General features: G+C 47.6%; 1 protein-coding gene across 4 annotated transcripts in view; it reads left to right on the forward strand.

Moving 5' to 3' along the window:
• The window catches only part of WWTR1 (WW domain containing transcription regulator 1), a 147,163-nt gene that overhangs the window by 67,933 nt on the left and 52,978 nt on the right, over window positions 1–26,252 (forward strand). For all 4 annotated transcript variants that reach the window (XM_008266319.5, XM_008266317.5, XM_008266316.5 and 1 more), the window contains exon 3: window positions 22,933–23,069. In XM_008266319.5, the coding sequence (XP_008264541.3) occupies window positions 22,933–23,069 (137 nt within the window). The remainder of the gene's footprint in view (window positions 1–22,932; window positions 23,070–26,252) is intronic.

Raw genomic sequence — 26,252 nt, forward strand, 5'->3', positions numbered from 1 at the left:
CATCTTCCACTGCTTCCCTACGGGCATCAGCAGGGAGCAGCTGGTGGGACTGGAACCGGCACCCATATGGGATGCCAGCATCCCAGGTGATGGCCTGGCCCATGGCCCACCACTTCACAATGCTGGCCCCTTCTTCTTTCTTTTTTTTTTTTACATTGGTCAAATTATATATTGTACAGCATTAAAAATAAATAGTCGGGCAGATGTTTGTTTCAGTTGTTAAGCCTGAGCTCGGGATGCCTACATCCCACATTGGTGTGTCTATCTGAATCCCAGCTCCTATGCTTCAGATCCGGCTTCCTGCTACTGTGCACCGTGGGAGATAGCAGATGGTAGCTTCAGTATTTAGTCCCCGCCACCCATCAGGAAGATCCAGGGGGAGCACTAGGTCCTGGCTTCTGCCTGGTCCCCGAGCAGTAGCTGCAGGCATTTGTAGAGTGAAGCAGCAGAATGGAAAGTATCTCTCTCTCTCTCTCTCTCTGCCTTTCAATAAAATGAAAATTGTTTAAAAAATAAGAAAAATAAACTACAGTCTTTTTTTTTTAATTTTTTTTAATTTTTTTTGACAGGCAGAGTGGACAGTGAGAGAGAGAGACAGAGAGAAAGGTCTTCCTTTGCCGTTTGTTCACCCTCCAATGGCCGCTGCGGCCGGCGCGCTGCGGCCGGTGCACCGCGCTGATCCGATGGCAGGAGCCAGGAGCCAGGTGCTTTTCCTGGTCTCCCATGGGGTGCAGGGCCCAAGCACTTGGGCCATCCTCCACTGCACTCCCTGGCCACAGCAGAGAGCTGGCCTGGAAGAGGGGCAACCGGGACAGAATCCGGCGCCCCGACCGGGACTAGAACCTGGTGTGCCGGTGCCGCTAGGCGGAGGATTAGCCTAGTGAGCCGCGGCGCCGGCTGCTACAGTCTTAATTTAATTCCTAGGAAAGACCTTAAGTTATGCTTCTGTTAGATGGAAACTGTATCCCTTTTTCTTTTATACAAATGAAAAAATGAGGTTGGTGCTGTGGTTCATTTGGCTAATCCTCCGCCTGCAGCGCTGGCACACCGGGTTCTAGTCCCGGTTGGGGCGCCGGGTACTAGTCCCGGTTGCTCCTCTTCTAGTCCAGCTCTCTGCTGTGGCCCGGGAAGGCAGTGGAGGATGGCCCAGGTGCTTGGGCCCTGCACCCACATGGGAGACCAGGAGAAGCACCTGGCTCCTGGCTTCGGATCGGCGCAGCCATTTGAGGGGTGAACCAACGGAAAGAAGACCTTTCTCTCTGTCTCTCTATAACTCTCTGTTTCTCTCACTGTCTAACTCTGCCTATCAAAAAAAAAAAAAAAAAAGTTCTTGCCTTTTCTCTCACAATCCCCTCTCCACCAAAAAAAAGAAGAAAAGAAACAAATGAAAAAAATGGAAATGATTTCTCTTGCTTTTAAAAATGCAGTAGAACTTTTGTATGGAGGATGTAAACCATAAGTACACTGTCTGGATTTTCACATATTTAACACATCCTTGGGCACAGCTCTTGGACCAAGAAACAGGCCATTCCTGGGTCCGGAAGCACCACTTGCCCGCTTCTAGACCCTCGGTCTCTAGTGGGAACCCTCCCCCAACATCCATCTTTATGATGACTTCTAGTCCCTGAGAGAGGAAGCACTAAGTAGAGAAAGTAGAAAAGATATTTATGTTTTCATTCTAAATTATGAAAGCCCACCTTCAAAGACATTAAACACGATGGGCTGTGTACATTTTCACATAAAATCATTCCGATCACCATGTCTGACATAACGGTTTCGTTCAGTGGTTCCCTCTGCTTCGGAGAATTGGGATTTCATCCAAAACGCTAAAGGTTAAGTTATCAATCGAACTCAAAGGGCATTTTGTTTCCATTTGTGTGAGTCGTTTAATGTTTTTAAGTCCACGCATATGTTCACAATGGAGGCAGTGAATTACAGGGGAGCTTAGCAAGGCATTCTTTGAGTTCTCCGTGGTGAGCAGTGTCCAGGCGAATTCAGGAAAAGAGCAACTCTTTTCACTGGAGGAAATTGTTTTAATTAGTAGCTCTCAAAGGCTAATCAACAGATAACTCTGAAATCTCTTGGCTTTAAGGCAAGTAATTACAATGAACATACAGTTAAAAAAAAAAAAAGAAAACTAGGAAGAGGACATGTGTAGCCGGTTGCATCATGTGGGCTTTGTGACAGGTGCAGGGTGCGTTAATACTGAAAAAGCAAGCAACCTGCATGTTAGTAAGAAAGCGGACGGACAGCGCAGTGCATGTGCGAGTGTCTTGAATCCAATCGGAGGTTGATTTTCATGATCTTTTAGCCCCAGGCTGCTGGGCTTTGCACCCTGCTGGTAGATAACTCTCAGATGGGCTGTACTACGGGGAGAGATGGCAGGCAGCTGATGGCACCTCAGGGACCTTCTGATGTCCCTGGTGTGCCCAGTGAATCAGGTCCCATGGATCCTGGGAGTGGAGTCTGGGAGGTACCGCAGCTAGCACACGAGTGTGACTTGGCTCTGTGTGCCTGGAGTTCTTTAGGGGCTAGGAATCTCCCTTCCACTGGTGTGGCTGTCCATGTGGCATGCCCTAGTGACTCCGGGGGCAAAGTGGTTTGCTAAACTTAGAAAGTAAGACTGAACAGCTGGGTTGACAGCCTACGGCTAGGTTCCCACCAGTTGTTTCAAAGGGATGCAGGGGAGTCACCCACAGTGCTTTGCAGCAGCTGTGACCCTGAACCAAGGGAGGCTTCCTTTCGAAGTTGCACTAAGAATAGCTACACACAGGCCCCTGGTTTTTGAAATCAGGAGGGCAAGTCAAAGCTTTGTGGGTGCCAACAGCTCAGGCCACTTAAGTGTGTTTCGTTTCATTTAAAAATGTTGTGTTGTCACATCCACACTCCCACAGACAGGCTTGTATGTAAGCCAGGCTGTCTCTCTCTGTTGAATCTCTGTTAGCTCTGCTTTGAATGAACTTTGACACTGGGATGCTTTGGAACCAGGGTGTCCTGACATCATACTTACATCCCCCTGTGACCCCTGGTAGGAACTGTCCTTGCGGTTGTACTTGTAGTCAGTCGCGTAGGAAAACATTGCTGTCGTGTCTGAAGCATAGAGTACAGTGTTGCTGAATTGAAATCGGAAGTCACGCTTGGATTCAGTAGCACAAACAGTATATTCTGTAACGTAAGTCCTAAAAATGCCTTCTACTGGATGTCATTAGTTAAGGGAAGAAAAGGATAACACTGAATAAATTGGAGATGTTGCATTAAGCAAAGGTAGGCCCAGAGCCTCTTCTATACACACGTGTTGTGTAGCTTTTCCAAGGGAAGTACAGCCTGCCTTGTGCTCTAAACTTACTTGATAAGAGAGCCCTTTTGGGGGTTAGGGTTTCCGGGGCGGTTATCTCCCAGGACTGGAGTTCTGTAGAATGCACCTGAGGCCTCCCTGCCCTGGGACCGTACCGCCTCCTGGGCAGTCTGGCTGAGCCGGGGAACACCCATTAGCTACCTGAGCAGTGGGTTTTAGGCAGCAGAGGAGGTCTCTGAGCACAGTGGTACCAGAAGGGTCAGCAGTGGCTTCCCCCGTGGACGTCACGGCCACTTGTGCGCACTCCCTGCACACTCTCACCTCAACGCACACTTGCATTTTCATCGTTGTTGTCAGTGTAGTTGTCCGTATTACGGGAGTTTTCCAGATTAAGCCCTATTTTTGGCTTGCCTGAGCCTCTGTTGTAGGAGAATGTTTACAGAAATTTAACATTCATGGAACATTCTGGAGTGCATTGAGAAAACAGATAGTTCGTTGAGGTAACCAGATAAGGACAATTTCTGTCATTTTCCTCTTGACTACATCTCAGTGTAGTAATAATTTTTCTGTTTTTCCCTCCACATTAGGCATCACATGCTACGGTAGTTAACGTTTGTACATTTCCCTCACCTTTATGTTAATGTTGTATTTAGTTATTATGTCCTGAATGGACAAGCATGAACTTCTTCTGTTTTTTAAAGCCTTATGTCATTTATTTGAAAGAGGGAGGGGCAGAAAGAGAGAGAGAGAGAGAGAGAGAGAGATTTTCCATCTGCTGGCTCACTCTCCAAATGGTTGCAACGGCCTGGGCTGGGCCAGAATGAAGTCAGGAACCAGGACTCTATTTGGGTCTCCCACATGAGTGGCAGGGGGCCAAGCACTTGTCCCATCTTCCAATGCTTTCCCAAGCTCTTTAGCAGGAGAGTGGATCTCAAACCAGAAGCAGCCAAGATCCAAACCAGTGCTTAGATATGGGATGCTAGCATCACAAGTGGTGGTTCACCCTCTGTGCCACTCTGCTGACCCCAGACATGAACTTCTTAAGAAGTCTTTCAAGGAGTGGGGATTTGGCTTAGTGGTTAAGCTGCTGCTTGGGACACCTGTGTCCTGTATTGGAGTACCTGGGTTCAAGTCCCACTCTGATCTCAGCTTCCTGCTACTGCGCACCCTGGGAGGCAGTAGGTGATAGCTGAAGTGGTTGGGTCCCTGCCACCCACATTGGAAACTTCATGGAGTTCCTGGTTCCTAGCCCTGGATGTTTTGGTCATTTGGGAAGTGAACTAGTAGTGAATGGGAGCTGGGTCTGTCTCTGTGTCTTAAAAAAACAAAACAAAAACAAACAAAAGAGTCTTTTAAGATGGCTGCAAACCCTGACCCCATGTGAAATATTTCTTCTGATATAACTGTTTCCTTTCAGTGCTCATAATAATGTACGTGGTATGGATGTTAAAAATATGAAATATAATGAAAAGCTAACAGGGAGTGGCTTTGAAAAACTGGAATTTATCTCTATTAGTCTTTTTTTCCTGGTGAAAATACAAAGTAAGAGAGATTAACATACATCCTAGATTTTAATTAAGTAATTACAGATAATTGTAAAGGCTGGTAACACTGCTTATTATAGGATGAACATATTTATGACTTTTAGAAAACACCAACCTATTTTAATATTTTTCATAGTCATTAATAATAAGGCTGTTAATAAAAATGAAAGGTGAGTCAGCCTGAAGCTGTGGTTCCTGGAGGCTGGTTTCTGAGGGAGCAGCTTTGGCTTTCTCTGCACACAGGTCTGTGACCGTCCTACTTCCCTCCGTAGCTCGGTTCCAGCGATGCTCAGGGTCAATTCAGTTACGGCCTTGTGTCTTCAGACCCATCTTTACCGGGGTCCTCTGAAGCCACGGCGGAGAGTTTGGGTTCTGCTTTGTGTTTGGTTTATGGATGAAAAAGGAGTACTTGTGTTTCTTCTTCTCCTTGCTCCCACGACGTCAGCTACAGGATCACATGGAGCTCATTTGTTTAACTGTCACGCGAATCTCTTTTCTGGACAGGATGGGCCTGATTAAACCCAGGCTGTTAAAAGGTCAGCTTTGCAGGCCCACTCGCATGCTATGTGACTCAAGGGCCTCAGGAAAGACTAGGAGGGCTGGTGATGTTTCACTGAAGCCGGGGGAGGACAGAGCCTGCAGGAGATGGTTCAGGGCACAGCCAGGCCGTCAGCAGCAGTGCCTGTGCGTATCCTCTTTTCCTTCCTTCCTAGTGGGCTGGGTGATGTGCGTCAGCCTCTCTGGATTCAGGAGGCAGAACTGTGTCATGGACAAAGCCCCCAGCCTGACTCCTAGGAGAGTAAGACTCGACTCCCTGCTCTATCCCATAGAAACCGAGGACTAACTTGCCCCAACTCATTTTCTGGGTCTTACAAAAGGAATTTATTAAACCTGTTAGGGTGATTGAGCTAAGATAAATGTTGAACCTATAAAATGCTTTGTCAAGTGTCAACTGTTATTATGAGACATTATTGCCAAGATTATTGTGAATGTTGTGACTAATAGAATGGCTGGTATGAATCATCATTATCATGGCTGTCATTATTATAAAAATTGGTACCAATTCATACATTCGTTCATTCAACAAGCATTTACTATCCCACTAGATGCATGACCTGGTGCAGACTTAGGGCCCGTGGTGTGTGGTACCTGGTACGGTCTCAGTCAGCCAGTATGCTGAATTGAATGGGAACGAACTGATGGTTTGATTTGTCATAGAGGGTGTCGTATCACTCTCTAGCATCTGTGGCCTTCCTGAGACAAGTGAAGAACAAAACATCCTGGTTGCAGTTTATGAGGACTTCAAGATATAAGGGAGGACGTTTTGTTTGCTGCATTTGATACTGAGAAACAAAGCAATTTGCTGACGTAAACCCATTAAAAATGTTATTTCATTCACGCTGTCTTTCTTGACTCGTTCATTCATTCCATGGTTCGTTTTGGGATATCTGCTGTGGGATTGCCTTCTGCACCCAGTTCACAGTTGCATGTGCTGAGAAGTTCACAGCTTACGTAAGGCCTCCCTCGATTTCAACATCACTTTAAAAAGTCTCAGGAAAGGAAACATCTAAATGTGTCCTGTGAAGAAAGCACCGTTTCCTCTGGCAACCCTTAGGGTCTGTATCCTGTTTCGCTTCTTGCACAGGGTTCCTCTGCGAGTCAATGGGAATTGTGAAGGGGTTTGAAGGCAGGATGTGCCTCACGGTGGGATGAGAAGGGGCCTTGTGGCGGGTCCTCAGACTAAATTTAAACCATTATTTGTAGTGCATATATAATTAACACGGGAGTTAAAAATGACAAATACAGCTGCAAGGGGAGGTTTCTTCCTTTAATAAATAAAGAAAGAAGGAAGGAAGAAAACAAACAGGAGGCATGCATTTTCTTTCATCAGAACAATCAAAGATCTTTTGCCCTAATCTTTCTTTCTAGATACAGTACTTGTCTGGCCTTGTGGATCAGGCAGATGACAGCAGTCGCGGTGCCACAGCTGGGCGTCTCCGAGGCTGACAGGTGCTGGATATAAGGTGGCCCGGCTTGTGTGAAGCACAGTCCCTGCGCAGAGTGACAGGCCCGCTTGATCTGCCCCAGAGGGCTGCTGACGCCCCGTTCACATTCCCCTGCTCCCTCCAGCAGCTGCCAGGGGCAGCCACCAAGGAGTGCTTAATTATAGAATTCTCCTGATCCTCTTTATCCCGGCTTTCTACCGCCTTTCCCCCCTTTTCTGTGCCTGTCCCCAGTTCAGAGCACCTTTGGGCTTAGCGCTCATGGGAGCATTGCGCTGGCGCCACCTCGAACCCCCAGGAAAAGGACTGACAAGACTTTCAACCCTATACTCTAGCTATGGAGTTATTTCCAGAGGCTATAATTAGCAGGTATGGGTTCCAGTGTGGAATGCAAAATTATTTTTAAAGCAGGAAGTGGGTTCATATGTGGGGAGGTTAGCTTTGTCATTATCTTTTTTTCTGATGAGGAAAATATTTTTTTAAAAAGATGTATTCATTTATTTGAAAGAGTTAAAGAGAAGACAGAGGAGAAAGAGAGAGAGAAAGAGAGAGAGAAAGAGGTAGGGAAAGAGAGAGAGAGAGAGCGCACTTCCATTCACTGGTTCACTTCCCAAATGGCTGCAGCCAGGAGCCAGGAGCTTCATCTGGGTCTCCTACATGGGTGGCAGGGACCCAAGCACTTGGGCTATCTTCCGCTGCCTTCCAAGGTGCATTAGCAGGGAGCTGGCTCAGAAGTGGAGCAGCTGGGACCCAAACCTGTGCTTGTATGAGATGCCAGCATTGCAGGTGGCAGCTTAACCCACTGTGCCACAACACTGGCCCCAGCAAAATAATTGTTATTGAAGACAATGAATTAAGTTTAAAAAACCTAAAGATATAAAGTCTATTTTCCCTCCCTCATATGTATTCTATTCACCAAAACAGGATTGTGTTCACTCAGCAATATCCTGTAAATATCTTACCATTTTAGCAAAGGCAGCGCTGTATCATTCTTGTCTGTTCAGTCTGCCATTGTCTGTGCTTTACTTTCCTTAGCCGTTCTATCACCACATATTTTTTTTTTTTTTATTTTTGACAGGCAGAGTGGACAGTGAGAGAGAGAGACAGAGAGAGAAAGGTCTTCCTTTGCCGTTGGTTCACCCTCCAATGGCCGCTGCTGCAGCCGGCGCACCGCGCTGATCCGATGGCAGGAGCCAGGAGCCAGGTGCTTTTTCCTGGTCTCCCATGGGGTGCAGGGCCCAAGCACCTGGGCCATCCTCCACTGCACTCCCTGGCCATAGCAGAGAGCTGGCCTGGAAGAGGGGCAACCGGGACAGAATCTGGCGCCCCGACCGGGACTAGAACCCGGTGTGCCGGCGCCGCAAGGTGGAGGATTAGCCTATTGAGCCACGGCGCCGGCTTCACATATTTTAATTGTAAGCAAAACTGCAGTGGACTTCTTTGTGCATTAATTTTGCAAACTTGTATTGGCTTGGAATTGTGTCTGTGGTTTATAGGGACAGGGAATGAGATTGTTTGTTAGAGAACATTGGACCAATCTGAAGTGAGGCGTTCCATGGTGGGTTTATGGCTCCACACGCAGCTGTCTCTGCTTAGTTGCTCTTGCTGAGTGGCTTCTATTCCTATTGATTCAAGAGGGCGGCTCCAGCTCTGACTGTCGTGTTCACATTCCAAACTGGAGGAAAGAGGAAAAGTAGAAAGCTGAAAGTCTGTCTCCGTCCCATTGAAGAAACTTCTCCAGAAGCCCACGCAGCGCATCCAGAACCTGCCATGACCGTTCCCAGCACCCAGACTGAAAGAGTGGATCTTCCAGAACGGCTGGCTGTTGCTGCTGTTCCTTGGGGTTCACTTTATGGAGGTGGGATTGCCGGACCAGGGCTTCTGTCACCTGTCAATCAGCTGTCCTCCAGAGAGGCAGTGCCAAAGGAAGTCTGGTAATGAGAGTGACCCTTCGCAAGTTTACAGGTTCTTTCGTGAGCATTTTGTAGGTATTCCAATTTTTTTCCTATGATTTATTTGTTTATTTGAAAGGCAGAGTGACAGAGAGACAGAGACAGCAGTTAAGATCTTCCATCCACTGGTCCACTCCCCACGTGGATGGCCCCAGTGGCTGGGGCTGGGCCAGGTCGAAGTCAGGAGCCCAGAGCCTGGAATTCTATTCCAGTCTCCCACATGGGTTGCAGGAACCAAATTGACTATCTTCCAGGCGTTCCCAGGAGCATTAGCAGGGACCTAGATGGGAAGCAGAGTAGCCGGGATTTGAATCAGTCTCTAATACAAGATGCAGGCATAGCAAATGGCAGCTTAATCCTCTAAGCCACAATGCTGGCACCTATTAATATTATTTTTTAAAGATGTGTTTATTTATTTGAAAGACAGAGTTACAGAGAAAGAGAAGGAGAGAAATAGAGAGATCTTCCATCTGCTGGTTCACTCCCCAAATGGCCACAACGGCTGGGACTGAGCCAGACCAAAGTCAGGAGCCAGGAGCTTCTTCCAGGTCTCCCACATGGGTTCGGGGACCCAAGTGCTTGGGCCACCCTCTGCTGCTTTCCCAGGTGCATTAGCTAGCAGGGAACTGGATCAGAAGTGGTATAGTCGGGTCTTGAACTGGTGCCCGTGTGGCTTGTTTGTGGCTGCAACTTTGCCTGTTTCACCACAGCACTGCCCCGTGGGTATTTTCAAGGGTTGTTCCTGCTGCTGTGTGTGTGTATTTTTTTTTTCTTTTGTTTCGGTCATACATCTAAAGAGGTTGGGGTGGAAATTTTTGCTGTTTATCATTTTTTTCACAATCTTTGTACACATACAATGTTCGTTCCAAGCACTGGAAGAACATTTACCTGCAAACTTAAATGTTTTTTTCTCATATATTTTTTCCACTTCTTTTTTAAAAGTTATTTTTATTTGAAAGACATATTGACAGAAAGAAAAAAGAAGAGGGAGATAGAGATACAGGGAGAGAGACAGAGACAGAGAGAAAGGGAGAGAGAGATCTTCCATCCTCTGGTTCACTCCTCAAATGCTGACAACAGCCAGGGCTGGGCCAGGCCAAAGTTAGGAGCCTGGAACTCCATCCAGGTCTCTTACGTGGGTGGCAGAGACCCAAGTACTTGAGTCATCAACTGCTAATTCCCAGAGTGTGCGATAGCAGGAAGTTGCAATCAGATTGGAGTGAGGATCGTAACCCAGGCACTCTGATAGAAGATGTGTCTTAAGGCTGTACACCTCCTGTCCTTATTTTTTTCTAATAATAGCCACTCTGATTGCTTAGTACTCCTTGTTACCTGCCTTGTGCCTTCTGTGAGAAAGAACGGATCATCGCAGCAAGATTTCCACTCCCACATGTAAAATATAAGATAGGGTTCAGCTTGGAGCAAAATGCACAGTAAGAATAATACTGAATGGCTGTCCACTTTTTTTTATTTTAAACGTTTTTATTTATTTATTTATTTATTTGAGAGGTAGCATTATAGACAGTGAGAGGGCGAAGCAGAAAGAAAGGTCTTCCATCTACTGGTTCACTCCCCATTTAGCCATAACAGCCGGAGCTGGGCTGATCCGAAGCCAGGAACCAGGAGTTTCCTCCAGGTCTCCCACATGGGTGCAGGGGCCCAAGGACTTGGGCTGTCTTGTACTGCTCTCCCAGGCCATAGCAGAGAGTTGGATCAGAAGAGGAACAGCCAGGTCTCGAACTGGCACTCATACAGATGCCGGCACTGCAGACGGCAGCTTTACCTGCTACACAGTAGTGGAGGCCCGAAGATTATTTATTTGTAAGGCAGAGCTACTGCATGGAGAGAGAGAGAGAGAGAGAGAGAGAGAGAGAGATGGCCCCAGATGGCTCCAACAGCTGGAGCTGGGCAGATCCAAAGCCAGGAGCCAGGAGCTCCATCAGGTCTTCCACCAACCCCTGAGAGCATTTGATTAATTTGCTAGGATGGCTCATGGAATTCAGGGGAACATTTAACTTGCAGTACCCATGTATTATAAAGGATCGTGGGAAGGCTACAGATGCTCAGCCAGACAGAAGAGGTTCACAGGGCAAAGCATGCAGGAAGGGGCTCCAAGCTTCCATGTCCTACCTGCATGCACCACCCTCCAGAAACTTCCATGTGTCCAGCTACTTGAAAGCTCGTTGAATGTTGCCAAGTGGAAACTCCGACTTACAGCTGATTGGTCAGAAGCATGGGTCCCACGGAGCTTGTGAAAGGCATCTATTAAAAGGAGTGAGCCAGTCTTGCGGGATTGACACTTTCTCCAGGAAGAGAGCTGGGAAAACACCTTTTTTAGCATTTACCGTAGCTTGGTGGCTTAAAACCAAACTCCTTCTTACAACTAATAGAGAGATTGGAGCTGCCTCCGAGATGTAAGATGCGGCGGGGATGGAGAGCGCATCTCAAATGCAGCCATTGAGACAGAGCCTCGGTTCTGGGGCTGTCTGACAGCAGAAACAGGAGGGTTAGTGCTCTAAGCCCCTTATTTCACAGCCATGTCTCCCCACGCATTGGATCGCCAGCTCCATATACCCTCAGCACCATATGCATCTTTGAGTGGCAAATCCCAACATATGTATTTGGGTGCAGCGCTGTTTCATCCGGGGCTGAGCCACAGACACAGCACCGTATCCTCACCGTGGGCGGAGCTGGCTGCAGTGAACATACTGAAAGGTAATATCGTACCGTATACACAAAGCCCAGTGGACTGCGTATTTAAAGGATTTTCAGGGGGTAATTTTTACCACGGTCCACATGTGTGAAAACTGAGTTTGGAACCAAATCCCTGTGGAAAACAGAACCTCACAATAAATGTTTGTCCAGTAAGTACATGGATAAATCCTTCCCACATTAGGCTGATAATTCTAGAACTCACCATTCATAAGGAGCCTTGTCATTTCTTCGCGCCGCTTCCTTCCCATCCCATGATTTTGTCTTGGGAAAGGAGGAAAGTGGAATAAAGACTCTAACAGGTACATGTTTTATACTTAGCACCTAGAAATTACTTAAAATATAGTGAAATAAACTCATGCATTGTTCAGTTCCAGCACAAGAAACTTAGTGATTTGTAAATCTGTGAAAAGAGACAAAGAGAACGCCCATCCACTGGCACACCCCTCAGGTGCCTGCACCAGCTGGGGCTTGGCTGAGGCTGAAGCTGGGAGCCAAACACTCAACTCAGGTGCTCACTTCGGGGCCAGGGACCCAATTACTTGACCCATCACCTGCTGCCTTACAGTGTATTCATTAGCAGGTAGCTAGAACCAGCATTTGGCTGGAAATTGAATGCAGGCACTCCAGTATGGGACATGGGTATCTTTAACTGGAGTCTTAAATGCTAGGCTAAATGCCCACCTCTGCTAACCTTTTTAAAGCTTTACTGATACTGCCATGAGAAGAGAAAAAACATGCTAGTGTTGATAATAAAATTGTGACTCAGCCAAAGTTTATCAATAGGGCTCTTGACCCAAGTAAAAAACCAGCAAACAAAACAGCTCCCAGTCTCTGGGAGGAATGAGGTTAAGCAAGATTTTGGCGCCATTTGCAGGGGTGAAGGGAGGTTTGCTGGTGCTGGGTGATACTGGGGAGCCGAACGGATGATAGGTGTCTCAGACACAATGGCTGAACCGCTCACCCTTGGAAGCCAGGTCCGTGAGTCACACTGTGGGACTGTGTGAATGAGTCACCCGCTTCCCAAAGAGGTTTCTCCGAGAAGTGACACATTCATAATGTCCCCTTCTTTCCTATCCCCGGGACAAAATACTCTGATACGTAAACCCCTGCAGGAACCACGGATATTATGATCCCAAGCGGGCTCATCCTGCTCCCTGGGTCTGCCAGCAGCTCCGCTGGACTCAGCTTGTGCCCTGACGGGTTCAGAAGGAATGAGTGTGCAGAGGTCAGTGGTGCGCAGCGGGAGGACTCGAGGTAGACGGATCGGCACAGCTGCCGCAGCGGCAATCCCAGCAGACCTTTCACGCTGCTGCTGCTAATTTAAACAAGTGGAGGCTTCTTGGCAAGGCTGGGATGGAAGTCAAGGATTAGAGCCTGGTAGTTAAAAATACAATCCCTGCCATTCATGCAGAATTCCAGAGAATTCTGAAATTTTTTGGATTGGCAAATGAATGGTGGAGACCGGAAGCGTGCACCAAAATAATGCTTCTGCTCTTGGGTCATCTTTTATTAGAGGAGCCTAAAAAATCCCCTATTTATATAAGAGTTATTATTCCTGGGTCATAGACTGCAGCTATGTTTGATGAGCTGCCTAGGTGAAAATCTGACCGGAACCTTTTAACTATAAATTCCTTGTGGTTTCAAAGAAAGAGGCGCTTCCTCATCCAGCACATTTCTGTTAAGTGAACAGTCACCTTTGTTGTATGATGGGAGAATCTCTCTCTACAGCGTGGAGGTTTAAACTGCTGTTTTGCTAATGGAGGTGTCAGCTTTGTGCATCTGCAGCCTGGCTTTTGTCTCTTTCTTTCATTCGAATGTGGTGGAGTTCTTAGCAGGAGGTGGTGCCCGTGCTGTGTAGCATTTGCACAGAATGGAGAACTGTGACCAATTGGAAGTGTTATAGAAGCTGCTTTAGGACAAAGAATCATCAGCTGGGGTGAAAGTAGGAAGGGTGACAGCTTGCGAGGGAAACTAATCGCTTTGGGAATACAGTAAGACACAAGCTGTGTATCTGTTCAGCCGCGTGAGGAGCCAACACTTTATTTCTGATTGTCAGGGCATTGAAGTTCAAAAGCTGACGCCCCATTACACAAAAGGGTGGATAGGGTTAAGCACAGGGCAACAGCTTACTGTGTGGCTACTAATCTTATGAATATGATCAGGTTGGGTTGTGATGGGGCCCGAGAGCTGAGCACCCACAGTGATGGTGACTCCCATTGCATTCTGGCTTAGGGTGACAGCCGAGGGACTCTGGAGAAAGTGTGTGCGTCCAGCCATGGAGATTTGTTCTTGTTGGTCACACCTGTCTGGGGTGTCAGTTGGAAGAACTAAGAGCGATTGGCAAACAAAGAAGCAAATAGAAGATACCAGTTAGAGAAATGTACAATATGAGTAAGATATGTGCTATTTCCTAGGTTTTGAAATTTCAATAAAAACATGGGAATGTTTAATTTGATTGAAATATAAGCAGCATTTATCCTTGAAATGTAACAAAAAAGCAAACCAGCTTTTTCATACTTGTATTCTAATTCTAATTGGGGAAATTTTCAAAACTTTAATATGAGTCTTGGGCAAGTCTTTTTGCCATCTGGCATGGGATTAAAATTTGGCACAGCATTTGTTATCTGCTGACAGTGGGTCAAGTTCACTTGGCGAACCCTATGTGGGAATTTATCAGCCTCTTCTAAATCTGTTTCAGTTTTCATTTTTAACACTAATGGGTCTAACTAGAATGGCTTGCAAAAAGCAAGTTGCAAAGTTTCTTACTCTATCAGTTTTTAAAAAATATTTATTTACTTATTTGAAAGGCAAGAGTTACAGAGAGGCAGAGGGAGAGAGAAGGAGAGAGAGTGTCTTCCATCTGTTGGTTCACTCCCCAGATGGCCACAATGGCTGGAGCTGCCCAGATCCGAACTAGGAGTTGGGAGCTTCTTCTGAGTCTCCCATGCAGGTGCAGGGCCCAAGAACTTGGGCCATTTCTACTGCTTTCCCAGGCCATAGCAGAGAGCTGGATTGAAAGTGGAGCAGTCGGGACTTGAACTGGTGCCTAAAAGGGATGCCAGCACTGCAAGGCAGTGGCTTTACCTGCTACGCCACAGCTCCGGCCCCTGTCAGTTTTTAGGTAGTCTTCAGTGGGTACATTTGCTTTAACGTTAAGAATGTGGCAAATTGGTGCAGCGAATCAAAAGATTTTTTAAATTTTTATTTATTTTCTAAAATAAGACAGTTTGCTTGTCTCCTAAATTGGGCTTGTGAGTATCACAGGGGTTGCCAGAGTGTATTTTTCAAATGCTTGCTATGGTAGAACACTCTCCTGTGCTCCATGGGGCCAGCAATGAGCTCATAGTACACTGGGAGAGCAATAGGAACACCCCGAAAGAAGGAGCAGTGGCCGCCATTGAAGAGGAACTTCATCAAGGGAGTGAGGGGATGAAGTCAAGTAACAGCAGTGTGATTGACTTTGGAAGGGTCGCCCTTGAGACTTCAGGCTGCCTTTAAACTCCCATCTCATGGCCTGGCGTTCTTAACTGCCTCGCCAGGTTGTGACAGAAAAGAAGAGGCAGGTTGGAGGTGTCTGCAAGTCTGTCCCAACAGTTCTGTGGGTGCTGGGAGCCCTGCTGTCTGACACAAACGTGAAACTCTAACATGTTACAGAAGTGAGGGCAGACAGGAGGCCCAGTGAAAAAAGACAAAGCACTTGGCTTGAGGATGGAAATCTTTGCCCATACAAACAAGCAACATGCAGCTAAGAATTTTAAATTCCTACAGAATGAAGCACTAGTAGTCATTCCTGTTTTTATATCTTTGTTTGCTCCAGCAATACAGAATGTATTACACAGGTCTTTTCTGTTTAATAAAGCCCTTATTCCATGGCTTCCTTCCATAAAGTTAGTGTGATAGGTCAAGACATGGAGGGTAAATCCATCTAAAAACCCTAGGCCTTTTCCTGGGAAAGAAGTAGGTGGATTTGATTTTTCCAGACAAGATTTTCTTTGCCTTTGGTGGTTCCGTTGCTAGTTAGGAGTTTTTCATTTTCTATTTCTATATGCCTACCTGGTGCATTGTGCACTGTGCATAATAGGTGCACAGTCAGTCCTTGACTGCTGAATAAACCTGCAGCCTTGGGCTTGAGGCCAGAGCTGCCTTCCATACAGCTCACTGCTGAGTGAGGTTGCGAAACCAGTGAACTGGTCTTAAATCTTCAGATGACCTTGGCAGTTGGAAGAGCTGCAGAACAAAAACTGGTATTATCTGTTATCTTTTTTTTTTTTTTTTTTTTTTTTTAACCCATGTCTCATGGATACAGTGCTGAGTCTGGGATGGGTTAGATGCCTTGTCCAAATAGGTCATGCAGGGTCAAAGCTAGTCTAAAACTCAGGTGTGACTGCAGGACTTTGTTTTTTGCAGAGCCCATGGGGTCTGGCCGCTCTGCCAGGGACATTCCAGTGGGAGTGATACTTTTATATCATGGACAGTGAGGACCCAGGACCCAGAGGTGGCTTGGGTCCCAGATGTCCTTGGGATATGAGGCTGGAGGAGAGAAGAGCTGGTTAGGGGAAGGCAGGGAAGAAAACAACAAAAACAGCGGGAGGGGAAGCCCTCAGGCTGTGGCGTTCTCATCTAGGTGAAAGTTCAGGAAGCAGCCTGTGGGTTGCTGGAGTGGAGAGCAAGCGAGTTAGCCCCGCCCCTCCCGTTGATGGGAGGGGCAGGCCCCAGCGGGGAGGGGGGCGGGGAGGGTGAGCGTGTCACCCTTGCCGATTCCAATGACATTTTCACCCCACACAAAGACTTCGCTTCATAAATGCAACAGCTTTCTAAATTTGTCTTTATTGAAGAAAGTATTCATCCACAAGGGAAAACAATTTCACACAACAGTTTTGCATAAGCTCCCGTCTCCAGCCAAGTATCTTCTCAGGGAAGTGCCGGCCTCTCCTGCCCCTTGGCGAGCACCCTGTCCTGGGAGCAGGGCGCTTCTCTGAGATGTCCTAATGTGGCTGCCCTTGGTCTGGCTTTCTCCCTGACTGAAAGAAGGAGGCCGTCTGGGAAGGAGGGGCCCAGGGGCCTCCAAGGAAGTGGAAAGACCACTCCCTGTGTGCCGGCCACAGACAGCTTCCTTTTCTGTGAGATCTTTGTGTGTGTGTATTTTAAGTCTAGGGGAAAAATATTTTTTTGGTGTTTAGAAAAGTTTTCCTTCTCCTTCGGAACTGGTATCCTTTCTCGACATAAGCCGTGCAAAACTGGATAATTGATTTCATTCCACTTCTTACCTGGACCACTGGAAGACAGAAGCCCAATCTGTTTATCTTCAACAACTATTTAGTACCCCGTGACCTGCGTATCCATGCTGCAGTTTTCCTTCTTGTCTTTTTGTACCTTCACGAGTGTTTCTGTTTTTACTGGTTATGAAAGCAATCCGTAGTCACTACTAAATGCTGGAAAGTGCAGAGAAGTTTAGATAAGGAAAAAAATAACCACGTAGCCTGTTCCTTGCTTGAGTCACCATAAACAGTTTGGTATCTTTTTTCTTTTTTTTTTATTCCATTTTCAAATATGAAAAAACTGTACAGAATACAGCTTATTTATCTTCATCTGCTTGAAAGGCAGAGAGACAGAGATCTTCCGTCTGCTGGTTCACTCCCCAAATGCCCACAACAGCTGCGTCTGGGCCAGGCTGAGCCCTGAACTCCATCCGTGTCTCCCACGTGAGTGGCAGGGGCTCAAGGACTTGGGCCATCCTCTACTGATCCCGGGGTGCATTAGCAGGGAGCTGGATGGAAAGCGGAGGAGCCGGGACGCTGGTATGGGATGTGACTAGCACAGGTGGCCCCAGCACAACGCCCACCTCGGAGTATGTATTTATAGGATGTGCATCTACAGTATAGGAGGATTGAAAAACGATCTCTCTGTTGATTTCCCAGGGAAGCTGTACTTTCTGAACAGTGGAGAGACTTTTTTTTTTTTTTTTTTTTTTTTTTTGAAGTAGACTCAGCAAGGGAGTGGAGCCAGGAAGGAGGTGGGAGTCCTAGGAAGGAGGGATTAATCTGGCTAAATTGTGGGTCCTGGCAGACAATAGGGTTCCACTGAGAAATATGAGAAAGGAAGTGACTCAGTAGCATTGGGAGAGTGAGCAGGGATGAGACAGCAGAATGAAAGAGTGAATGGCATATCCAGGCGGGGGGGGGGGGGCTCTAAATGGTTGGAAAGGCAGGAGAATTTGGTTTTCAGCTCAGATCATCAGCGCTGTGTCAGGCACCTGTGCTGAGCACTTCCCGTGGCTTGTTGCATTCCGAGCGGGAGCCACTGTGGACAGCACTCCAAGTGGAGCCTGAGGACCACGCTGGTCCCGTGGACTGCTCTGCGGCTGGGCTGGGGTCATGAGGGGCCGCCTCAGAGCCCTTTCAGAGTGATGGGAACTGCCCACTTCAGAAAGTCTCCCTCTTGTGCTTCTGTCTGCGGGGACTGCCAGTGAATGACACTTTTCATGACCAAACCGGCCGGGAACAAGACTGCTTTACAACAAGACAGACTTCAGAAGTCTGAGCAGGGAGCTGTGCGGGTGAGCCACCGGGGCTCCCAGGCTCGGTGGGCATCTGGGGACAGGCCTCCGAGTGAATGAGCTGTACCTCCTTGGGGTCAGACCGGTGAGGACGAGGGAGGGGGTGGCCGCCTGAAGGCGCCACCCACTCGGTCCTGCAGGTGGCGGCTGCCCTCCCTAAGGGCTCTGTGCCCTGGACGCCTCCCTCCTCCACTTGTTCAGGATGGGAGGGAGAGTGGGGCTCCTGGGTGATGCCTCCCACTGGCAGCTGAATATCCCCCACAGCAGTGTCCTGCGTGTTCGGCCACGCGGAGCCTGTGGCTGCCTCCCCCCTGGGCTGGTTCTCCCCCCACCCCGTGGAGCCGCTCCAGGTAGGAGTCAGAGGGAGCTGCATGAAAGGGAAGGATTCTTTGCCTTCTGCTACCGGAACGCAAAGTGGCTGTGTATAGGACGTGTCTACCTTGGAAAACAGCTTTTAATAGGATGGGTCCTAAAGGACAAATCAAAGGGTTTCTGAGCTCTCCTTACTTGGCTGAAGGGAGTTTGCCCACCCTCACTTCCTCAGCTGTTGGCGCCTGGCTCTGAGGGCCTGTGACAACCCCCCTGCGCCTGGCTGGGACACCCCCTACCCCACTTCCAGCAGGCCGGAAAGTTGACAAAAGGATTTCATGAGAGCTGTAAGCAGAATTACAACGGCTGGTCTGAAACTGGAACTAAAACTGTTGCTTTGCTTTTTGAATTTTTTTTTAATGCTTAGTGAAATGATTCTCATCTCTTTAGTTCAACCTTAAGATTTATTTATTTATTTGAAAGTCAGAGTTAGAGAGAGAGAGAGAGGAAGACACACAGAAAGAGAGATCTTCCAACCGCTGGTTCCCTCCCCAGATGGCCACAGTGGCCAGGGTTGAGCTGGGACGAAGCCAGAAGCCAGGAACCAGGAGCTTCATCCAGATGACCCTTGTGGGCAGCAGGGGCCCAAACACTGGGACCATCTTCCGCTGCTTGTCCCAGGCCATTAGTAGGGAGCTGCATCTGAAAGTGGAGTAGCTGGGACAAGAAGAACCAATGCCCACCACACCCATTGCCGGCTCCCGATGTTTGTTTATTTATTTTTTTTTTTAAGATTTATTTATTTATTTAAAGGCAGAGTTACAGAGAGGCAGAGACAGAGAGAGAGAGAGAGAGAGAGAGAGAGAGAGAGAGGTCTTCTACCTGTTGGTTCACTCCCTAGATGTCTGCAACTGCTGAAGCTGCGCCGATCCAAAGTCAAGAGCCAGGAGCTTCTTCCAGGTCTCTCTCCCACATGGATGCAGGGGCCCAGGGACTTGGACCATCTTCTGCTGCTTTCTCAAACCATAGCAGAGAGCTGGATCGGAACTGGATAAGCTGGATCTCAAACCGTCATTCGTATGGGATACCAGCACTGCAGGCCGCAGCTTTACCAGCTACGCCACAACACCAGCCTGATGCTTTGTTCTTATCAAGACAGACTTGGTTCTTTTATTTTAATTCCTTTGGGATAATTTTGGACTTACTAATTTTTTACTTTTTAAGGAAGACTGATGGCATCTACAGTTTTGGAACTCAGTAGTTAACTCTGTTTCCTTTTTAGAGGCTGACTTTTAAGATCACATTCATTTCAGTCTTCTTAAGTGGACAATGTTGTATGCAGTGGGAGAAGCCACCTCTTGTGACTCCAGCATCCCATATCAGAGCACCAGTTGGAGTCCTTGCTGCTCTGCTTCTGATCCAGCTCCCTGCTAATGGGCCTGGGAGGCAGCAGGTGATGGCCCAAGTACTTGATTCCCTGCTACCCATGTGGAAGACCTGGATGGAGTTCTGGGCCTCTGGCTTCAGTCAGGGTGAACCAGTGGATGGAATATCTATTTCTCACACCCTGCCTTTCACTTAAATAAAATAATACTCAAGGGAAAAAAAAGTCTTAGGAAAACGTCCAAGTTTTCATTCAAGGCAATGGATGAATTCCCTACAACAATACCGTTAAGTCTTCAATGAAGAAATCTGAATAAGACTTTTAACACTGTCAGCATTTATTATTTTTGTTATTTATTTATTTTTACTTATTCGAAAGGCAGTGAGACAGAGACAAGATAGATAGATAGATAGACAGACAGACAGACAGATAGAGATCTTCCATTTGCTGGTTCATTCCAATTCCAAATGTCCATAAATGGCTAGATCTGGACCAGGCCAAAGCCAGAGACCAGAACTTCTTCTGGTTCTCCCACATGGGTGGTGGGGACCCAAGTACTTGAGCTCTCACCTACTACCTCTTGGGTGTGCATTAGCAGAAAGTTAGAACTAGAAGAGGCTGGGATATAGGTTGAAAGTGTCCCAAGCAGCATTTTAAACTCTGTTCCAAATGCTTCCCTTGGTTTCAGTATTGAAATGTGAGCTAACAGAAGGGAAGAAAAATGAAACAAACACAATCAGTGCAAAGAGGTTTCTTGACTTAGAATTAAGCTGCATGATCCCCGCAGAGGATCCGAACACCAAAGGTTCCACAGGTGCCATTGTTTTTAGTAGGCATTAGGTATTTTTTTAAAAAAGGGATTTATTTATTTATTTGATAGGCAGAGTTACACAGAGAGAGAGAGAGAGGTCCTCCATCCTCTGGCTTACTCCCCAAGTGGCTGCAATGGCCAGGGCTGGGCCAGGACAAAGTCAAAAGCCTGGAGCTCCATCCAAGTCTCCCTGGGTGTGGATGGCAGGGGCTCAAGCACACACGGACCATCCTCCACTGCTTTCCCAGGTGATTAGCAGGGAGCTGGATCAGTAGTGGAGCAGCCTCTTGAACTGGTGTTCATATCGCAGGGGGCTGCTTTCAGTCTGGTGTGCCGCAGAACGAGATCTCCGTTGTTATTATTATTATTATTATCATCATTATTTTAAATGAAGGATTCTTAACAAAGAGATGCTGTTGGGAGGCTTGGGGTCCAGGTACTTGTCTCCTATGAACAGAGGTTCGACATAGATAAAAGTTAGCAGAGGAGTAAGATATATTAGCGAAGCAGAAGTACACGCTAAAGCAGGGGTGCAGGCCTGGTCCAGAGTGAGCTGCATCCCTTTGGGATGATCCCATTTTGAGATCTGGAGGTACGGGGGTGATGCTTTGGGGGGGTTTCCAGGAAATGGCGGAGATTTCCAGGAGTCTGATGACTGCCACTTTTCTCACCTTTTTAGGAAGTCTTTGATGTGTCATGACATCGGGGGCATGGTGGGACTGGGCGTGTCAGGCATGGTTAGCTTTATTATGATGATATCGTAATGGCCTGTAGATCATGGAAGGATGCAGGCCGCTGGATCTTTTTGGCCAGGCCAGTGTGGCATTGCTACAATAGCAATTTTAAGCTGCAGGGCAAGGAAGAAGTTTTTAGAGGCAACCCTTGGGGGGAGGGTGTGGTGATGCATTTCTTCTGGTCCCTTACCTACAACACTACCAGACTCCTTTCTGTGTGTGCCAGGAAGGGTCAGCAGTGGCTGGGGCTTGACAGGGAAGAGGCAAACCTAGCTGCAAGGCACAGAACGAGCTAATATTCAGTGTCTTCTATCAAAGTGTGTTGTCTTTGATGGACACAGAAAGACCTGATACCATTTGGAAAATAAAAAATAGGGGCACCAGGAGGATGTGATGCATCTTTAAAATACCTACAGTCAACTCGTGGTATCTGAGGGTGTTGGTTCTAGGACTTCCTGCAGATATCGGAATCTAAGGGTGTTCAGGTCCCTTCCTTAAAATGGCACAAAATTCATAATACCCAATGCAATGAGATGCTATGCGTATAGTCGTTAAACTGCTTTGTTTAGGGCCAAGAAAAAGAGGTCCATACATGTTTAGTACAGGTGCAATTTTTTTTCCTGACCCTATATTTGATCTGTGGGAATCTGTGCATGTGAAACCCATAGATATGGAGGGCTGATGATATGTAGAACAAACTCTGATTAAAGGTGGAGCTTGCTGGAGTGGAACAGGGCCTAGGAGGCCCCGGAAGTGACTTGAAATGAGGTTTTGGAGGAGGTGGGTGAAGCTGGAGGCCCTTCCCAACTTTCCAGGGACGTCCTGGAAACCCTGCAGCTGGCTTCTCGGAGATGAATTATAGTAGCAACTATTGGGAGTTGTGTATGCTCCGTAGTCTAAGGGTATCTTCCCTTGCCTGGGACACTTTCACACCTCAGTGTGCAGGTTTCGCCATAATCTGATACTTGCCAAACTTGGCATATTCAACTTTGCTGCTGCTGCTCCTCTGCCCCGCAGTACGAGCCATTGCCTTGCTTGGTGGAAGGTGAGCTCCCGGAGGGCTTTATGTATTACCCTGTGGGCCTCAGCAAGCCTCCCTGTGAGGAAGAGCTCGGGGATGTCCAGTAAGAGACTGGGTCAAGGCCCGTCTTTGGCAGAGAGCAGGTGAAAGAGCCTTCTCATGCTAATTCCATGATGGAGAGAATGTGGGGGGCTGGCAGCAGGGGAGGAGAGCTGGGGCCTTACTTTGGAGGAGGGGCTCACACCGTGGCACCCCAGGGAGGGGATGGTGGGGAAGCATCATCCCCTGAGTGTTGGGAGTGTCAGGGAACCAGCCTTTGGGGTCGAGGGGAGTTTTGTTGGGGCTTGCTGCACCTAGGAGCAGTCTGGACAGCATAGCTGGTGTCCAGAGAGACGCCCACAAAATCCTCAGTGGGACCCCCCCCCCCCCCCCCCGCCAAGGAGGGCCATGTGGGCAGGTGTGCACCCTTGGAGAAGCCAGACACAATCACCAGTCATGTGTAAAGCAGCCTAAGCCGAGAATTGGCGTCACTTAACTGCTGTGCTGGTTTTGGTGGTGTTGATAACGATGCTGGCAATTAAAAAGATAATTGTTTTTCCTTCTTTTAGTCACATAGAAAAAATCACCACATGGCAAGACCCTAGGAAGGCGATGAATCAGCCCCTGAATCACATGAACCTGCACGCTGCCGTCACTTCCACGCCAGTGCCGCAGAGGTCCATGGCAGTGGCCCAGCCAAGTCTCGGTAAGCCCCGCGCGCAGCCTGCCCGCTGGAGTTACCAGGGTCCGCCCGCAGGCTCTGGGCAGGAGCAGTTCTGGTCGTCTCGGTGCCTCTTCCTGCACCCAAGCAGGGTTTTTCTCCTTCTTCTTGGGGCTATCACCCTCCTTGCCCCCTTTGCCTTGGCCTCTTTACCACATGGCTCATGACACTGCTGCCCCCACCTTAGGTTGACATGGCACTCTCACCTCTGCTCCAGTTCCCTTCTTGGGAGCTCTTTGAAAGCATCACGTATGGCATGCATTTGGAGCAGTGGTTAAAATGCCACTTGGAACACCCACAACCCATATTGGAGAACCTCGGTTCAAGTCCCAGGTTCGATTCCTCATTCCAGCTTCCTGCTAGTGCACAGGTGATGGCCCAACTGCTTGGATCCCCACCACCCACATGGAGACACGCATGGAGTTCCTGGCTCCCAGCCTCAGCCTGGCCCAGCCCCGGGTGTTGCGTGCATTTGGGGAGTCAACCAAGGGATGGAAGAACTCTTTTCTTTCTCTGCCTTTTAAATAAATAAAAATTAAAAGAAAGAAAAATCCCTTAGGCCTCCTGTCTTCATCCGCACACACAGGCACATAGGGCAGCTGCCCCCGTCTGTGAATTTGGTCACTGTCACACACAGGCCCAGTTGCATTAACTCCTCAGCACAGCCCCCGGAGCGACAGGATCCCCATGTTGTAGATGAGAGGAGACTTTCCCAGTCATGCAAGTCAGTACGACTTCACAATTCAGTTAACCACTGCATAGTCAACACGCAGCTCCTCTGTGGACCCTGGGGACAGTGTCACTCATCCTCCACTGCATCACCGCCTGCAGGTGTGGCCTGCAGACTTGAGGGGGTCGCATTTTCTGCCTGCTGCCTGGAAACCCAGAGAGCTAAACCCCTGCCCACTGGCCATGAGCAGCAGGGGCAGCTCAGCTGCCTGCCTTTGTGGCATTCACTCCCTCCCTTGCCCCCAGGGGCTAAAATCAAAGAAGAAAAATGGGCCAATTTAAAGTTATATAAAAGAAGATGCTGTTTGCGATACCATTTCCACTTAAGATTAGATATCTGCAGACTGCTGTACCCAGGAGCTAATTTTAGGGTGTGAAAAGAATCTCCTGGTGGATTTTCAGGAATGGATAGGATAAAAATGGAAGCAGCGTTACTGGACAGTCCTCCTTCTCACTGGGGCCTAGCCAAAGTGAGCGTGAACTTGGGTAGACCCCGGTTAGCTGCAAGCACCCGTTCTTCCAGGAAGCCTGAACCTGCTGTTTCATAGCTTGGAGACTACATCGTATCTCGAAAGCAGCTGCCCTGGGGTAGACCTCGTGGTGTTCCTTATCTGAAAGGTCTGGGAGAAGCACCTGTGCTTCTCCCAGTGGTTGGAAACCAGCACCTCCCAGACACCCACGCCCTGTTGGTCTCAACTATGTGAGAGCTCAGGCAGGAAGCAGGTGTCAGGGTGGCGAAGAAGATCCAGGCTAGGTGGCATTGCACCTGTTGCACGGTGACTTTGACCATGTAATGTTCAGAAAACTAGTTATTAATGTTTTCACCTTCACTTGACTCTCTTTGGAAAAAAATCTTTTATGGATATGTTTTTTAAAAAAATTCAGGCACTTCAAAGGGGCTGTCAGAAAGTAAGTCTTCATTCAATCCCCATTTCCTTAATCTCCCAGTTTACTTCCTGGAGCCAGGCAGTGTTTCCTGCTGTGTGTGTGTGTGTGTGTGTCTGTGTGTGTGCGTGTGCACCTAGCATTTTATACCCAGTGTTCTGCACTTTGCTTTTTCCACCTCTGTAGCCACGCATATGGAGCTGCTTCATTCTTTTTAAAAGTTGCCCAGTGGTCCAGCATATTGACATGTTATAATTAGTTTATTTAACTAGTTCCTGTCCAATGGATAATTAGGCTGTTACTAGTGTGTTGCTGGTATGTATAACACTGTGGGGAATATGCTTCGTTATGCTCTTCTGTGTGCTCCTTGTAAAAATTGTGCAACAAGTAGGAAGTGTACTAATTAAATTAGAAAGGAACTAGAATGGTTGAAGCTTGATACTGAAGGCACATGTGATCTGCCTGTGCTTGTGTGTGCACACACACACATACACAGTCCAGTCATGTTAGTGGAGTAATCTAAAGAAGCTGTGATTGGAACTTTGTGAAACATACGTACTGTAGCTAAATAAAATACCTTGCTTTCCATATTTCTAATAAATGAGGTCAGTACATTTCTCAAGACATATATTCTTGGGTTTTTCCAACAATACTTGAATATTTGCCCATTTCAGAATATGGTGTCAGCCTACACAGAGTCACAGATGTGTCCCAAGGATAGACATGTATCCAGGAACACCGGGGCCAGCGTTGTGCTATAGCAGGTTAAGCTGCTGCCTGCAGTGCCGGCATCACATATGTCTGAGTCCCAGCTGCCCTACTTCTGATCCAGCTCCCTGCTAATATGCCCGGGAAGGCAGTTGAAGATGGCCCTTGCCACCCAGTTGGGAGAACTGGAAGAAGCCCCTGGCTCCTGGCTTCAGTCTGGCCCAGCTCTGGCTCTTGTGGCCATTTGAGGGTGAACCAGCAGATGGGAGATCTCTCTTTCTCCTTTCTCTCTGTATCTTCTTCTTTCAAATAAATAAATAAATCTTAAAAAAATCAGAAATGCCAAGTTAGTTCTGAAGACCAGGATACAATTTTGAGTCCCAGGGTGGTGCTAGTAATAATGATTTACTCAGAATATTTCACTTCAACCCTCAGCTTTGCCTGTGATTCGTACTCATTATCTTTAAAAATAAAAGAGCAAGTTCCTCTCTCTCTCCTTGTGAAATCTAGAACTTTGGCACTTTTCATGAGATGTAGATGACAAGTAAGTGAACATAAGTGCTATTTTCCCTCCAATGGGAAGTACTTGTGTATATGTGAAAATGCTGTCAAAATAACATTACTATCTGATAATGAGATTAGCACCTCTTATCGCTAATTTTCAATATTTCTAGAGCTGTGTTAGCATCAGTGGTATTATTGAGCACATTCAGACATGACATAGGTGAGATATGCTTGGGGCTCGTGCTACCAGAATTTGAATCCTGGCCCTGCCAGTTACCAGCTCGGTGATTCTGCTAAGTTACTTAGTTGTGCTTCAGTTTCCCCATATGTAGAATGAAGATT

This window comes from Oryctolagus cuniculus, chromosome 4 (assembly GCF_051225735.1).
Source record: "Oryctolagus cuniculus isolate XC-2025 breed Fujian yellow rabbit chromosome 4, ASM5122573v1, whole genome shotgun sequence".
Lineage (NCBI taxonomy): Eukaryota > Metazoa > Chordata > Mammalia > Lagomorpha > Leporidae > Oryctolagus > Oryctolagus cuniculus.